Source organism: Polistes dominula, unplaced genomic scaffold (genome assembly GCF_049000335.1).
Source record: "Polistes dominula isolate Pdom_NZ unplaced genomic scaffold, Pdom_raw_medaka contig_27, whole genome shotgun sequence".
Classification (NCBI taxonomy): domain Eukaryota; kingdom Metazoa; phylum Arthropoda; class Insecta; order Hymenoptera; family Vespidae; genus Polistes; species Polistes dominula.
In genome coordinates, this window is record NW_028300906.1 from 2701544 (window position 1) to 2718823 (window position 17280).

General features: G+C 31.3%; 2 protein-coding genes across 7 annotated transcripts in view; one reads left to right on the forward strand and one right to left on the reverse strand.

The window, feature by feature from the left end:
- The window catches only part of LOC107072668 (putative peptidyl-tRNA hydrolase PTRHD1), a 155267-nt gene that overhangs the window by 865 nt on the left and 137122 nt on the right, over nt 1–17280 (forward strand). For 4 of the 6 annotated variants that reach the window (XM_089179504.1, XM_089179503.1, XM_089179505.1 and 1 more), the window contains exon 3: nt 102–206. In XM_089179504.1, coding sequence (XP_089035630.1) covers nt 102–206 — 105 coding nt within the window. Of the gene's footprint in view, nt 1–101; nt 722–17280 lie in introns of those variants that run through there. The other 2 variants (XM_015332798.2, XM_015332796.2) reach the window with 2 other exon arrangements.
- Nucleotides 686–17280, reverse strand: part of LOC107072667 (uncharacterized) — a 151558-nt gene continuing 134963 nt past the window's right edge. Inside the window, 11 exon segments of the mRNA XM_089179502.1 lie at nt 686–2370; nt 3064–3313; nt 3929–4063; nt 5442–5477; nt 6302–6328; nt 6654–6707; nt 7051–7077; nt 13442–13504; nt 15154–15198; nt 15946–16050; nt 16956–16991. Of these exon segments, the coding sequence (XP_089035628.1) occupies nt 3194–3313; nt 3929–4063; nt 5442–5477; nt 6302–6328; nt 6654–6707; nt 7051–7077; nt 13442–13504; nt 15154–15198; nt 15946–16050; nt 16956–16991 (648 nt within the window). The 3' untranslated portion in view covers nt 686–2370; nt 3064–3193.

Here is a 17280-nt window from a genome sequence, read left to right on the forward strand (position 1 = left end):
ATTGTGCTCGTTTACTATATAATATAATTCTGTACATATATAAAATGATGAAAGAAATACAATAAGCTTTGACAAAAATTTAATCCTAATATTCATCTTAGGCATCTGACGAGGCCGGTTTACATACTTTGTGTTCCAAACTGAAGGAGGACGACATCCATCATAAGCTGTGGATAGAACAGCCGGAAAATATTCCAACTTGTCTGGTAACAAAACCTTATCCTAAGAATGAAGTGCAATCGTATTTCAAAAAGTACAAATTGCTTAAGCTTTGATAATGACAATCATTGTAACCATTAATAATAAATATTTAATCGGTACAAAACTAAGTTTATATAATACACTGTCGTAGACTTATAAGCGATAATTAACAACAAAATTCTTATACTCCAAGTAATGAAAAAAAGAGATTCATTCTTTTAATCTTCATTTTTTGAGTACGGGTATTATTATATGTTCATATATATATATATATAATTTTTGTTTTCTCTATATTAGGTTATTCGCTTGTTCATGCGAATCAAAGGAAGATCGAGACATTTCAAAGCGGACGGGTAAAATCGTAGTCCAATTAATATCCGCATTTATTGTGTTTATCTTCGTCGTAGAAGCAGTCTGTTGTATCCCATCAAAACATCAAACGGAATTATAATTCGGACTACTACCACGCAGAGAGCACGGTTTATTCTTTTTCTTTTTTTTTTTTTTTTTTTTTTATAAATCTGCACGAATCTAGTTAACGATTGGCAGAATATATATTCCGAGATTACATATACACTTAATTTAATTTAATTTAATTTAATTTCTTTCTTTCTTTTTTATCTTTTTTCTTCTTTTTTCTCTCTTTTTTTTTTTCTTCTTCTTTAATAATTAATCGCTAATATTGACAATGTGTACAGATAAACTTCGTTCGTTTTTAAAAACTAGCGCGACTATTTAAATACTCTCTTCTCTGGTCGACGATATAAAGCGGAGGCCGCACGGCGACGCTCTTTCGATTTGCGTGCGCGACTATGATAATAAAATTCGTATAAAAATCTGACATAATCTCTTTTTTTTTTCTTCTTCTTCTTCTTTTTCTCTTTGTATTTTTTTTCTTCTCTCGTAGTATCAGCGAAGAGTCGGAAGAATTTGTCAATAAAAATATCATTTCAAATTAATCGTATTATTACATTTATATTCGCACAAAATTGATATAGAATTTAATTAGATAAATCGATAAAATAAAAATTAATAATAAATACGCAGGACAAAATACTTTTACAGGATTTTCAACGTATAATTCGTTGTTACAAATAAAATTAACTCTCTTTTTTTTTTCTTTTCCTTTTGTTATTGAAAGTACCGCGTAGCCCGATCGTATATGTGATTATTGCAGTATTCAAATTCTATTGCATATCCTTGAGCGTATTTTCCTGGACACAATGGCAGGTAACAAGAGGAAGGAAGTCTCTCTCGCATATCAAGAACGTATACACACATACAGAAATATTACACGTAGAGGATAGCGAAGCCCTTTTTTTTTTTTTTTTCGAAATACGACGATATTATGTATGTATCGTAGCAAGAATATTTATTTTAATCCTGGCTATATCATCTCTATTTATTGTTTTATTTGTCCATCGAGAAAGAAGAAAAAACATAAATGAGTCTCTTTCTCTCTCCCTCTCTCTCTCTCTCTCTTTCTTTCTTTCTTTATCTTGCACTCTGCACCGCATCACCGTATTCGATCGATTAATAATATGATACACTTCAGCAGAAGACAGAAGCTAAAACCAGAATCACGATCACTCTTTTAATACTCTTTCTTCGTTGTAAGAAATATTTCAAATAATGTTGTTCTTGCTGTTATATTCTCGTTGTTGCATTTAAACTAACTTTAAAATAATAGTGGCTTGACAAATTAAAATTAGATGAAAATTGTTAGAGAAAGGTAAAAAAAGAGAGATCGTGGTTTAACCCATCTTTTCCATCATCATCATCATCATCATCACCGTGGATCCTAATAGTAGCAGTAAACTAATTATTTATGTACACGCACTGCGGACGCTAGACACTTGTAAGTACACTTATTTACAAACACTCCTCTTCTCTGGCAAGATGATTAGTAGTTAGTGCAGTTTGCCGGGAAAAAAATAAAAAGAAAAATATCGCTAAATTCAATCGCGTCGAATTCGTAATACGGTGGTGTGTGAGTTTTAGTCCATTGGTTGATGATTTTCCTCTCTGTGTACGTTTTAGCGACGCGGATTATAATAGGATAGTCCTTGATGAAAATGCGCTACTTTTGGTAAACCATTTGTGTCACTGCCCTTCTTTATCCTCTTTCTTCTCCTCCGCCAACCATTGGCGCAGAATATTACTTCTTGGCTAAAAACAATCGAATTCAATTCTAATTATATTTCTAGATACTACTACTTTATCATTATCATCATCAAGCAAGCCTCGATTACGATCTTGCCGTATTTAAAAAAAAAATAAATAAATAAATCTATTTCGTATAAATAAAATAAAGGATTCTTTTTTTTAATTTCGATGACATAAAACAATTATAAAAGCGACAGCAGCCATTAAGAAACCAAGCTGATTGGATTTTAATAATTAACTGTGCAGGATTTACTATAAAACAACTATAAATAAGAAGAAGAAACATTCATCACGTTTAGGCAGCAGCAGCAGTAACAACAGACTCTTTCAGTGTATCTTTATTTTCTTATTATTCGATAGTCAAAAAGGTTTCTATAAATTCTCGGTAGAAGAAGCGTTTAACAGAAGGGAAAAGAAAAAAAGAAGAAAAAAGGAAACGCCGCAAGCGAACTTAATTCCATGCAGCAGCAAAGGTAGGAGGGTTGAAATTTGCTATTGTGCGTCGGGATATATCATACGGAAGTTTTGGGTTTAAAGTATATGCGTGCGTATTGGGGGGAGGGACCAAGGGAGGAACGCTAAAGCCATAACGCATTTTAACCGAACCCGAACCTAAACCCAAACGACGACGGGATTCTGGCTTCGGGCTACACTCATGCAAACGACGTTAGTCTTTACTACGGGATTTGCAATTACCAGGACCACGTTAGTTTGGGAGAGCAGGGTGAGTCGTGTGATGAGGGTGTTGGTGATGGTGGTGGTTGTAGTAGTAGTAGTGGTGGTGGTTGGTGGTGGTGGTGAGTAGGGCAGCAGCGCACAATGAGCATTATGGCTCCGCTAAGTTCCCGTTGTGATCTGAATAGTCGTCGTAGTCCTCTTCCGGCTCGTAATCCGTTTCCGCGGGTTCTGGTCCTTCGATCACTGGCATCGACGTACTCGTCGTATCCTGCCGACCACACACACACACACACACGAGAATCCCAGCGTGCGTCAGACTTGTTTTTCTTTCTTTCTTTTTTCTCTTTCCAAAATACTTATTCTACTAATTTTAATCTCTTTTGTTTAATTCTATCCACCCTTTCTTCATTTTTTTTTTCAAATCGTCGTGTCTGTCCCTTTCCCACCCTTCATTTAACCATCTTGATCATAGGAAACTTACTATTTCACTATGACGTACTTGTGACACACGCACGATGAAATCTGAGAAAAGTTTCAACTCAAGAAAAGTTCTTCATATTTCTGACAAAATGATTTCTTACCATATATATATCCATCAAAATGATTATTATCAAATATGTCGGGGTGGTCTTACGTAAGCTTTTACATAAGTCGGAGATTAAACGTCAAATCTTGACGGTTAGTAATATCTATTTAAAGATCTTAAGGATCTTACGAAATGGATAAAGTTTCAAAATTCAAATTCCATCGTACGAATGATGACACACACGAATAGAAGGAAACGAGGATATAAAAAGGGAGGTGAATAAGAGATATTCAAAAATTCTTTCGTAATGTTAGATTAAACACGTCACGTTAGTCAGGTAAAATTTCCGTAACGTACCTGAGGTGGTCTCCAGCCGCAACCAGGTAATGGAAGGCCATCAGGACCGAGGGGACAGGGCGCGTCTAGTCCAGGTACACCCTGATCACCTTTGTTACCCTTGTCTCCTTTTCTTCCTCTCTTACCAGGTGGTCCCTGTGCGAATATACAAAAATCCCGTCACCCTTTTTTTTTTTTTTTATTATCATTATGTGTCTTTTCTTTTCTTTTTTATATTTTTTTTTTTCTTTATCTTCTCTCGTCGTCTATCGCTATTGTGCATTATTTTTTTTTTAGAATAGTTGCTCACGAAACGCAGCCGGACTTTTTTTTTTTGTTTATTTCGCGACGTGCGTGCAAGAAAGGCCAGGCATGAGATGAATAAAAAAAAAACAACAACAACTATCTATGTAAATATGCATTATATATAAATAAATACTGTGTGTTGGTAATATATCCTTGTGCACAATACGCCGAAGAGTTGTTTACGAAGGGTGAACGAAGAGATTTTTCACACGAATCGTTAATTGCTTTTCTTTTCTTGTGTTTTTTTTTTTTTTTTTATTATTATTTATTTATTTATTTATTTCATCGCGATAATATTATTCTTTTTTTCCTCCGCGTATACTCGCGAGAGAAATGTGCAATCACTTTGACTCATTTTATTTCATTTTATTTTTTTTCTCTCAAATCACGTTTTATAGATTATTATTCAAATAGATATTTTCTTGTTTGTTTTTGTTGAGTTAGTTTTATTTCTTGGATTAATTATTTTAAATTGACGTTTGATCTTTTATAATAGATCAACGTCTAGTAAGAATTATATGTTTTTTTTATTTTTTTTTTTTTTTTGAGAAAATTAGCGTAGAAAACGCTGGTGGCAGCATGTAAACAAGGGGAGAGGGGGTGGTTGGTGGTGAATATAAAAATAATTATATTCAATATGTTTTGTCCATGAGAAGGATTTCGATATCCTTTCGAGTGTCCGTACGTATTCTGTGCAAAACGTTTCTTATTTTGAATTGCTTCATTTTCAATCTTTTTTTCTTTATATATAGATAGATAGATAAATAGATAGAAAAATAAAAAGTGAAGAAAAAAATTGAATATTTTTATACGCGAACGTGTGGTAAGATTAAATTGTACGTTTTGCACTGATCGTTTATAAATTGCATGGCTATCTTGAAAAAAAAAATGTCATTTCCCCCTACCCCATTTTTCCCCCAGTTCCTTCTCCTTCTCTTCGATAAATGTACACGAGCTCATCCACAGTTCGTTTATTTCACACAAGTGATTTATTTTCTATGCATAAGAAGTTCTTTTTTTTCTCCCCCATTAGAGCTTCGTCGAATTATCGTCGGCTATTTAAAGAAAGAAAAAAGGAAAGGAAACCAAAAGAGAGAAAAAAAATAAAGAAAATAAGAAAACACATACAAAATAACGAAAAATAAATAAATAAATAAATAAATAAATAAATAAATAAAAACAGGGAAAAAGAAGAAATAATCGAACTTAACAATAATTCGATACTCACACAATCGCCTTTAGCACCTTTCTCACCCTTCGGTCCCTGAAAGTGGTATGTTAAGAAGATTAAGTAAACAGATTAACGTTCGTTATGCTCTAGTCTACGTTCGCGACTTGTTAGTAGTTCGTTTTTTAGTAGTTTTAAACTTTTTCAACCTTTCGAGGTTTTTTTTCTGTTTTTTCTTTTACATCCCCTTGAGTAGTACTCTTAAGCGCGTAAAACTAGCGCGAAATGACTTTTTCTCGCTTCTCCTAGTTCTTTTTTTATTCTTCCCCCTATATATATATATATTTTTATTTTATATATATTTTATATTTTCATTTCTGTTCTTTTTCCTTGTCCTACTTCCCCCACTCCTCTTCTTTTCCTTCGTCGAAACGATAAACACACCACGGACATTTTATTTCTCTCATTTTGTTCGATAAGAGAGAAACAAACTAAACATACACTCATACATACACATACACATACACATAAACACACACACACGTTGCGGAAGAAAAAAAATTATCGAGAAAAAGATAATAAAAAGTAAATATAAGAAAACAATAAAGTTTTCCTAATTTTTTTTTCTTTTTTTTTTTTTTTTTTTCGAAATATTCTCCTCGTCGTATTTTGTGCAACGTCAAATTATAAATAAACGATCAATTTTCTAGACAGTCGGGTTCCAGGGAGGAAGTTGAGGGTGATCAGGGAGTTTGGTGTGGTTGGATCATGTTAGAGACATATCCCTTCGTTATACTTCCTTTCCCTTTCCCTTTTCCTTATTCACCCCCTTCCCTCCCTGGTCTAGACTGTATCGTGATTACATCGAAGGACGAGCTAGGCAGCGTTATAGGTGATAATTGAGAAGAGTGTCACTGTACCTCCGTTCCTGGAATCCCATCGGTACCCTGGGGAAAAATAAATCGTCTCGTTAGCTTCTACCCTTTCACGAGTCTTCCTTCATAATTCTGATAGCCGACACCACCCGGATGGTTAGAATATGGAAATTCGTGTGTTAATAACTTAAGAAAATTTCACTTTTTTTTCTCTCTTTCTCTCTCTCTCTCTCTTTTTCTCTCTTTCTTTTTCTTTTTTTTGTTCTAACCAGGTATTAAAGTTTCACGAGAGTTTTGTGTGCGTTAAAATCGAGTAAGCAAGAGAATAAAAAAAAATAAAATAAAGAAGCCATAGTTTTCCTATCGAAATCTATGACAGGAAAAAATTTGTACTTACGGGTAATCCTGGATCTCCCCTTTCACCCTTCGTACCAGGTTCTCCTTGTGCTCCCTGCAATTACCAGAAGAAATTCTGACAAACCACCAACGCGCGGCATGCGCGAACTAAAAACACCGCACACCCCCCGACTTCTCAAATTCGCGATACTTTTTTCTTTCTTTCCCTCCCCCTCCCCCCTGACCCGCCCTCCCTCCCTCCCATTTCTCCGACAAAATTGTATCCCTTTTTTTTTCTTCATTCAATTCGATTAAAAAAAAACAAAATATCGGATTACGATTAAGTGAAAATCGAAGGTTGACGAACACAAAAATGACATGAGATTTGTTTGGTTTTGCTGTTTTTTTTTTTTTTTTTTTTTTTTTTTCTAACGATTAGCCCAACGGGGGTTGCTCACCTTCATGCCGTCTAGTCCTGAGGGTCCCTGAAAGGTACAGAGAAAAGTTTGTCAGATTCGTCGCAGAAGTCTGACACCGTTAATATCGAATACAATTCTCGACGTGTTGTAAAAAAAAAAAAAAACGAATAGAAAGTTTGGATATATTAGTTTTTCTTTTTTCTGTTTTTTTTTCTTTTAATTCCTTTCATTTTCTTTTTTAACACGTTGCCGCAAATGACGACTATATACAGACGACGTCCAATCTTCGTATTTCTAAACACGATTGTTAAATTAAAACTGTGCGGCAATGTGTTAATATACCTTTAAACTACTTTTGCAATTTGCCAAGCTAATGTTCTTCCTTTTTTTAATTTTTTTTTTCATTAATTTAATAATAAAAAAGAAAGAAATGATTTGATTATAATTAATAGCTTGGCAAAGAACAAACGTAATCTACGGAAATCGAAGGAACGAAGGATAAGGTAACGAAAAGAAAAAAAAATCAAGAAAAAAAAAAAGAGAACTAAAAAACGCGATGATAATGCGAGATCGTAAAAAAAAACAAAAAAACCAAAAAAAGAAAACAAAAAATTAAAAATAAAATAAAAAGATATAATATACTCGCTGTGATTATTATTATTAATAATTATGTGTATAATTATTAATTGTTCGTTTGATCATTCTTTCTTTCTTTTTTTTTTTTTTTTTTTTTTTTTTACTTTCGCGACTTATATTGTTATCCGAAACAAATTTTTATCAGCAATAATTGTTACTAAGTACTACTATTACTATTACTAATTATTTTTATATTAATATTCAGTAATAAAGGTGTCAACCGATAACGTAACCAATAAAGGGGTTGTGTACACCACCCCATTATTACGTTATCGTCATGGTCACAACAAATTAACACGTGTTAATTTTATATTATATTATTACTCTCAATCACCATCATATTTTTTTAACATTATTGTCAATTAAAACATTACCTTCTTTTTTTTTTTATTTTTATTTAAAAATTTGATAGAAAAACAAACAAACAAACAAATAAAAAAGATGAGAGAAAGAAAGTTAAAAGACGAATGAAAAATAGAAAGAGAGAAGAAACATTTGTGAATAAGAGAAAAACAGAGAGAGACAGAGAGAGAGATAAAGAGAGAGAGAGAGAGAGAGTGATAATTATATTCATTATCATCGTATTTCAATCGAAACAAAATGCAAAGCGAAAAAAACAACGTGGACGGTGGTTTGTTCAGGGAGAATGGGTTTGGGTTTTGAATAATATGTTCGAAGCATTAATTAACGAGGTGTGGTGGGCACCGTGTATAAAGCAAAAGGACACAGGCACATGCACATTCTGTTTATTAATCGGGACATTGTAAAACAAAACTTGTTAGATTTTCAATTATTATTCACATACGCAAATTTTTACGCCGATCACTTTTTCTCTTTTACTTTTCTTATTATTATTATTATTAAATATTATTATTATTATTATTATTATTATTATTATTATTATTATTATTTTATTATTATTTTTTTCTCTATATGTATACCCTTTTCTTTTATGTTAATTCAAATCGTTATCATCGTAATCGTCATCGTAATTAATTGTCCATAGTAGTCGTCATAGTCGTAGTCGTAGGTTGTGTCGTAGTCGTTGTTATTGTTTTTGATATTGTTTTTTTAATTATTATTATTATTATTATTATTGTAGTTTGTTAGTTTTTTCTACCCCTCATTTGTTTTTTTTTCTATTTTATTTTTTATTTTTTTTTGTTTTTGTTTTTGTTTTTCTGTTTCTAGCGCCGCCTTAACAATTAACACACACGCAGGAGATAATTCTAAATTTTACGCTCGCATATATGTATATGTCAAAACACACGCGAGTGTATATACACATATATATATATATATATATATTTTGTTTTCTCTATATGTATTTATATATTTATATATCTATATGTATATTCTTATTGTATTTACATTTACAGACATACACATACAAAAGAAAGAAAAATATATATACACGTCTCTTACTGTGTGTATGTATGTATATGCACGCGTATTATACACGACGAGCTTTTACACGCATTTATTACGATTAAAAACCATCGAGGAGAATATTATTACTTTTTTTCTTTTTTCTGTGTATATTTTGTTTTTTTTTTTTAAATTATTTTCCCGTTTTCTTTTATTTTCTTTTCTTTTCAATTTCAATTTCAACCCCTTATTTTTTCCATCCTTCTATTTTATCATTTTTGTTTTTTTTTTTATCCTCTTCTTCGTCGTCCAACTTTTTTTTTCATTTTTTTTTTTATTTTGCTTTTGTTTTTGTTTCTTTTTTTTGTATGTTTTGTGGTTTTTTTTTGTTTGTTTTCATTTTTCAATTTGGTTAATTGCGCCCGCTTGCGCCGCATTAGTTTCGCTTAAAAACTAGAAATAAAACGCTGATGTTGCTGCTGATGCTGTTGCTGCTGTTGCTGTTACTGTTGCTGTTGCTGATGCTGTTGCTGTTGCTGCTGCGATTTTATGATGGCATGATCGATCGATCCATCTTACATGCTATAACTCCTCATAAAGAAAATTAGAAAAACGAAATTGTACATGTCAATTGTCTCTCGTAGTTTAATAGCCGTAGTCGTCGTTAATCGTTGTCGTTGTTGGTTGCAGTTGGTTGTTTTTGGTTGTTGCATTTTCTGTTGCAGTTGTCGTTGTGTTGTTCTTGTTGTTCTTGTTGTTAAGAAGATACAACATCGAATTTTAATTCGGTTATTTCGTTTTCTTCATTTCATTTTTCCTATTCTACACTGTACAATTTCGCTTTAAAAACTTTTGTTCAATTTTTAATTGTCTGTTTGTTTGTTTGTTTTTCGTATGTTTGTTTGTTTATTTGTACGTCACTTTAACAATGACTAGGATCAAGCGCTCACATATAATAATATTTTTCATTTCGCGATAAAATAACTCGCATACCTTTCGTTCGGTCATAGCTTTGTAATTACAATAATAATAATAATTATTATTATTACTATTATTTTTTAGGCCTTTTTATATTATTATTATTATTATTATTATTATTATTATTATTATTATTATTATTATTATATTTATTAATTAATTTTTTTTCGTCGAGTTAGCCTCGAACCTTAGTTTCCTTTTATTTTTTAATTATATTTTTATATATAAATCGGATGAAAGAAGCTGCTTGATTTTTGTGTGCTTGGAAACATATATATATATTTAAATAATTAAAATATTAAATAAATATTTATATTTTGTTGTTTTTTCGCGATTAATTTGTATTTGTTTATAAATTATAGTTTTGTGCGATTACCCCCTTTTGGATTGGATGGATGGGTGATGAGTGGTGTTAGTTGTGAGTGGTGGTGAGTGATGATGGTGGTTGTATCAAACTTAGTCCTAACCATACTTATCATCACACCATCACCTCACGTTCTCATAAATAATTTAGGAACGTTTATTATGCGTAATAATAAATTGCCTTTTTCTTTCGTAACATTTTCTCGTTTATGACATACGCAAGTGGAATGCCGCGTGAGAAACCAAGAAGTGGAAAAGGTAGTAGTAGTAGTAGTAAGTAGTACAGAGAGGGGTTGTTGCCAGAAAGGTTCAGGGGGAGGGGGTAAAAGGAAATCGTTATGAATGGGCTGGATTACAGTTACGTGACGGGAATTTTATCGGTTAGAGTTCTTGTTAAGTACAAAGTACGTAAGTTGCGATTGTAATCGTTCGCTACGGGGCCCATTAAAGATCGTCTGAAAATAATACTGGTTATAAAAGGGACAGAAAAGGGACAGAATTAAATATATATGTCTATATAAAAGGAAAAAGAAATAAAAGATTTTGAATCTGAAATGATTGAACAACGGTGGTTGGGGGTTGAGGATTACAAAAAAATAATACAAGCTCCTATCCCCACCCACTCTTTTTTTTCCATTGTATTTTTCGAAATATTTCAAAAAAGAAAACAAAAACAACAAAATTCGTATTGCGAACGAACTACATTTCTATGTATTTTTTATTTTTTTATTTTTTTAATGAGAAAATTTCTAAAGAAAAAAATTCGATAGGATCAAATTTGATCTTAAAGTGAAATTAATTTTAGTTGTGTTATAAATAATTTATTAACTTATGATGCTTGAGAAAATGAATTATTTGTATCGTAATATACTTTTTTTCTTTTATTCTCATTAATTTCGAAGTATGAAAGTAAGAAAGAAAGTAAGAAAGAAAAGAGCAGCAGTATGAAAAATATTAAATACGCGTTATGAGAGAACAAAGAGGAGCTAAATGAAACCAAATGGCAAATTTAATTAAAATGAGATCCAAAGTTACTAAAAAAGGGGGGTGAGTGGGTGGTTGCTTGGTAGGTAGGAAATTGCGCAATCGCACGCGGAGATATAAGTTATTTCGAAATTTTCTTTTTCCTTCTCTACGATTTATTATTAAAAATCTTTTATTAAGAAACAAAACGTATTTAAATAGTTGCTGTTATTTTATGAGAATAAAATAAAAAAAAAGTAGCAAAAAAAAATCAATTTAACTAATTTAAATAAAACCCATACATAATGTGATGAGTAATTCGTAGGACGGACAAAAGGTATTTGTTTGTGTGTGTGTTTATCTGTGTGTATGACGAATGACAAACAAAATTGTTTAAATATATTTGCATATGTGTGTTTGTTTTTAAGTACGTAATAGACATATCTATAAAATTGGAACATTTTGAAAATCGTCGTAAGGTTTTTTTTCTCTTTCTTATTGGAAGACCAAATAATAATAATAGCCATTCTCTCGTTAATAATAATAATAATTCAACCAACACATCGACAATTATTTTATCGATGAAAATACGTACAACACCACGTGGTACAATTGGCACGATACTTGCCATAGTTGATATAATTCAGTTATACGTAATATACTTTTTATGTAAATTATTATTATATCTGAAAGTGCATTTCCTATGTGGGTATAATGCATCTTTCTCTATTCGAAAGTAAATCCAATGAAAACGTTATAGTTGTGTTTTGTTCCTCTTTTGATTAAATAAAGGAACAACACACAACCCAATTGCAAAGATGGAAATTGTCAGCTTGGCGTTTTGCGTGTTTCCATATCGAACGACTCCAGGGAGGGGGTGGTTGGTAGTGGTAGTGGTGAGATGGTTTTTGCCAAACAAGTCTTATCCATTAATATTAGCGATATGGTGTTCAGTGTGCGCACTCTCATTCTCTCGCAAGAAACATTCTATCCACATATACATAATAAACATATAAATATATATATATATATATATATGTATACGTGTATATGTATGTTTTTATTTTTTGTATTTATGTACGTCGTGTGTTGTATATGTGTATAGAATTCGAAGAAAACAATTTCGATGAGCTCACTCGAGTTAATTCCGTTCCGTCACGTTTGAATTCTCATCGTCATCGGTAAAACCCTTTTTGTTTTGTTCCTTCCTTTATGTACAACATCAAAGCTTAAAATGACAAGAAGAAGAAGAAGAAGAAGAAGTAAAAAGGTTTCGATTTACGTTAACGGATTGGAACAACTCGAGTTGAATATAATACGACACGAAACCTCCCGTAAATTTGTAATAAGAGGAGTTGCTGAGCAAGATTTATCGATACACTGTTTTATTTTTTCTTTTTATTTTTTTTTTTTTCTTTATCTTCTACTGTCTTTTTCTTTTTTTTTTTTTTTTAATCATTATTTTCTATTTACTTTATAGATCTATTTTTTGCACGTAAGCAACAACGCGTTCGTATAAGTAGTAGTGTGTGGATGTGGACTCTCCTCTTCGACAAATTTATTTCTTCTTTATATTTTTCTTTCTTTTTTTTTTCAATCCTTTTATTAATTTTTTTTTTCTTTAGTCGTCGTTAGTAGTTAGTTAGTTGGTTAATGAATTATTATTTTTTCTTTGTATTTTTTCCTGGTGTTTGTTAAGTCCCTTGGTTATCAATCTCATAGTTTTTTTCGTTTTTTTTTTTTTTTCCATTTTTATCTCCCTTCTCTTTGAAATATTTTCATTCACATTCCCCTTTTTATTTCTTTCTTTACACCGTTGTTAAGGATGGAGAGAGAGAGAGAGAGAGAGAGAGAGAGAGAGAGAGAGAGAGAGAAAGAGAGAGAGAGAGATAAAAAGAGATAGAAAGAGAAAGTGAGAAAGTATGAGAGAAAGAGAGAGAGAAGAAGAAGAAGAATCAGATACAAACTCTCTCTCTCTCTCTTTCTCTCTCCCTTTCTCTCTCTTTCTCTCTCTCTTTCTCTTTCCTTCTTTCTTTTTCTTTTTGTTTAATTTTCCTATTCAAGGATTCACAGGTGAGGCCAATTAACGATGACGTTAGGAGCGAGACGTCCGCGTTCTTACCATGGCGCCAGGTTTCCCGGAATCTCCGGGCTTTCCGGACTCCCCTCTCAGTCCCATGGGGCCCTGTAAATAAAAAGACTCGTATGACGTTTATGTTGTTTCTGGATAACAATCGAGAACGACAAAATGTGTGTTCCACAACTCCCAACTTCGTCGTCATCGTTGTGTCCCTTCTACCTACGTGGAAAACTTAGGCTGACAGAAAAATGGAAAGATTGAGTTGTTCGAAAAGTAATTTCATTTTTTTCTTTTGTTAAAATGAAAAACAATTTCATTTTAACAAATCTTCGAGGTAAGACCTTTAACAATAACTTCCAGGTTAACCCTTTGAATTCCGAGCAATTTTGAATCCGACATTAAACAATGTTAAACAATGTTAAACGTTTAACAACTTCGGGTCATTTTGACAATGACACCACTTTCAATTTTCATTTTTTCGCGTTTTACGCTACACACAAAAATACGATCAACAGAAATGAAGCAAACTTGGTTACCAAACTGATTACACACACTAAGCATGTGCCGAAATATTTTTTTACTTGTATAAAGATACAATGTTGCATCTAAATGCCGGTGTGCCGTGTCACCGTAGAAGCGACAGCAAAACTATCAGCTTAGATGTCAATGTCGCTTCAATGGCGACAACGAAGTGTAAAAGGGTTAACCCTAGGCCATTCAAGTGAAATTTCATAAATTAAACCTCTCATCAAAATTTCACGTGTTGTTATTTGTCAGTTTGTATCAATTAATGTCAAAATTGTGTCAGGAATAAAACAAAATTACTTTTCGAACAACTCGAATAGTAACAGAAACAGAAATAGAAAATAGAAAATAGAAAATACTCGAAATAGAAATGGAAGACAAGGATAAAGAAAAAAAAAAAGAAACAATGTGGAATATACAATCGTGTAAAAAGAAAAGAGATAGAAGAAATGATAGGATGATAGAGAGAAATCGAATGAGAATAAGAAAAATATTCCGTACTCTCGCCTATTTCCTATTTCTCTCTCTCATGTATTATTTATCATGCATTATACGATTTCTACACATTTTCTTTTCCTATATTACCAATGTGACGGAGGGGAGGAGTGGGGGTAGGTATATAGGTACCTAAAGTATATTAACATATACCTCTTATTCCGTGGTAAACTTCGTTTCTTAGGACCAACATATAAAATCCAATCGTTAATAATAATATACCCATATTTAATGGTATTTTATATATCTGACTTAATCTCAAATGCATTAGTGAAGATCAAATCAAGTGATAGGTTAAATACCCAACCCCCTTTCAACCCCTCCTTTCTACCTTTTCTTTCTTTTTTTTTATTTTACTTTTACCATAATCCCCATTCGATACATTTCTTCCTTTTTTTTTTATTTTCTTCTGTCGATCCTTTCTCTCAAGAATTTCCACAAGATTAAGTTTCTTAAGAAGAAGAAGAAGAAGAAGAAGAAGAAGAAGAAGAAAAAAAAAAGGACGAAGGTAGGAATCTATTTTCTTTTCGTGACCATTGAAGTTTGAAAATCTTTTCGCGTCGTGTGGTGTTTTCCACTTCATCCTCCTCTCCTCACTCTAACTTGGTTGGTCCTTCGGTTCTTTTTTTATTTTTTATTTTTTATTGTTTTTTTTTTTTTTTTTATACGTATAGAACACGATAGAGTAAAAACCTACCTAAGCTAGGGACGTAATCTTGAGAGAAAATACGTACGGGTAATCCCATTGGACCAGGATCTCCTTTGGCACCTTTCTCTCCCTGCAATGGAAGAAGAAAGAAAAAGTAAAAAAAGCGTGAGAATATCATCGAGAATAGAATACTTGACAACAACCCCTCAATCTCTCTCTCTCTCTCTCTCTCTCTCTCTCTCTATTTTTTCCCCATCCCTCGAGTCTTCCGATATTTTTCTTTTCATTATCATTTTCTTTCGTATTTTCATTTTTGTCTCAACTGAGATTTGCGAATAAAAAATAATTAAATAAATAAAATGACGACTCAACGAGATTTTTTTCATTTGTTTTTTTTTTATAATAGTCGAAAGTATTATACTTTAAACAAAAACAAAAACAAAAAACAATTCGAATTCTTTAAACATGTTCTATTGGTAGATATTATATGTAATGTTATTTATGGTATTGGGTTGGCAACTAAGTAATTGCCCATTTCAGTTATAGATGTCTCTAACTCCCATTTTTATTTTTTATTCTTTTTTTTTTACGTCATCCTAATCCTAGCTTGACAAGTTCATTGTGTAGATATTTTCTTAAAGTTTTTTTTTTTTATCTCAATAATAAAACAAAATCTCTTATTTCATTGAATAAATCAGCAATTAATTAATTATTAACCCAATACGTTAAAAACTTGAAGTTAAAAAGTAAAAGTTCGTGAACTTTGGAACTATTGGGGGGGGAGGAGGAGGGTGAGGAGGGGAAAGGGGAGTTTTCCTCTCTAACTATGGGAAAACTATTTTCTCGAGGCTTTAGAAATTTTGACAAGTTTACTGACAGGATCACCCTTGGCGCCGTCGTGCCCTCTGTCGCCCTTGATACCAGGTGGACCTTGCAATCCAGGAGTACCGGCTGGTCCAGGTGGTCCAGGAGGTCCCATAATCTGTCAATTACATTTTATACGAATATATATTACCAACCATATTTTTCACAAATAATTCATACACTTGTAATTATAGTATTTTTACCCATAAAAAAAAATATACAAGTAAATAAATAAACTCCTATAATTTGTTTAATAATGTAGCTAATGATAACAAGAAAAAACAAAAGGAAGACAAAATCTTTCTAACAATTTACTTTTTAATTTGTCTTTTTTTTCTTCAGATTATATTAAATTATAATAAGATTTATAATTTTTTTAGATTAATTTATTAATAATTATGGATTATATTATATTAATCTTTTGAGTACTGAATTATTTGAAGATTTTTATTATTAATGTATTTATATGGTTAATTTGTTGCTATATGGATTAATATGTTAAAGTAATACATTTTATTTGGAATATATTTATTTTATATAATAATAATATTATATTATAATTAAATTTTATAATTTATAATTTAATATTTAATATTTAATTTAATTATAAATAAAATTTAATATAATTTTATATTTTATAATGTAATATTTAATATAAAAATTTGTTAATATTTAATATTTAATTTAATTAAAAATCAAATTTAATATAATTTTATATTTTATAATTAAATATATATATATATTATAAATGCGAGTATATATTTTTGCAACAACATTTCAATTACTAAATATAAATAATAGTTAAATATAAATAATTACCGAATATAAAATATTTTCAAATACTAAATATAAATAAATATATAAATAAAACAAAATAAATATATTAATATAAGCTTCTTAAATTCAGATGAAGAGTATCATTCGTCAAATGTACCAAAAGGGTTAAGAAAATTAGAAAAAAAAAAACAAAACCAAATGGAAGAAAATAAAATAAAATAAAACTGAAGAGTAAGGGACACTTACCACTTCACCTGCATTGACTTCGAATGTGCCGTCACCCTGTAAAAAGAAAAAAGAAAAAAAAAGGAAAACGTTTTGAAGGTATTTAAATCCTTTCGGTGAGTCTCTCTCTTGATAAAGATTAATGTTAGGAAGAAGAAGAAAACGAGTAGGATAAAAACGTTTTTGATATCGGATAGCCAAGGATCCTTATATAAGATTCGATTTTATACGAAGAGGGGTTTTTGCGTTAGGTTTTTTTTTTTCACGTTAGATCGTAAGTAGAAAGGGAAAGAAAGAAGGAAGGAAAGAAGGAAGGAAGGGAAGACGAATAAGGGCTGTCTACTTT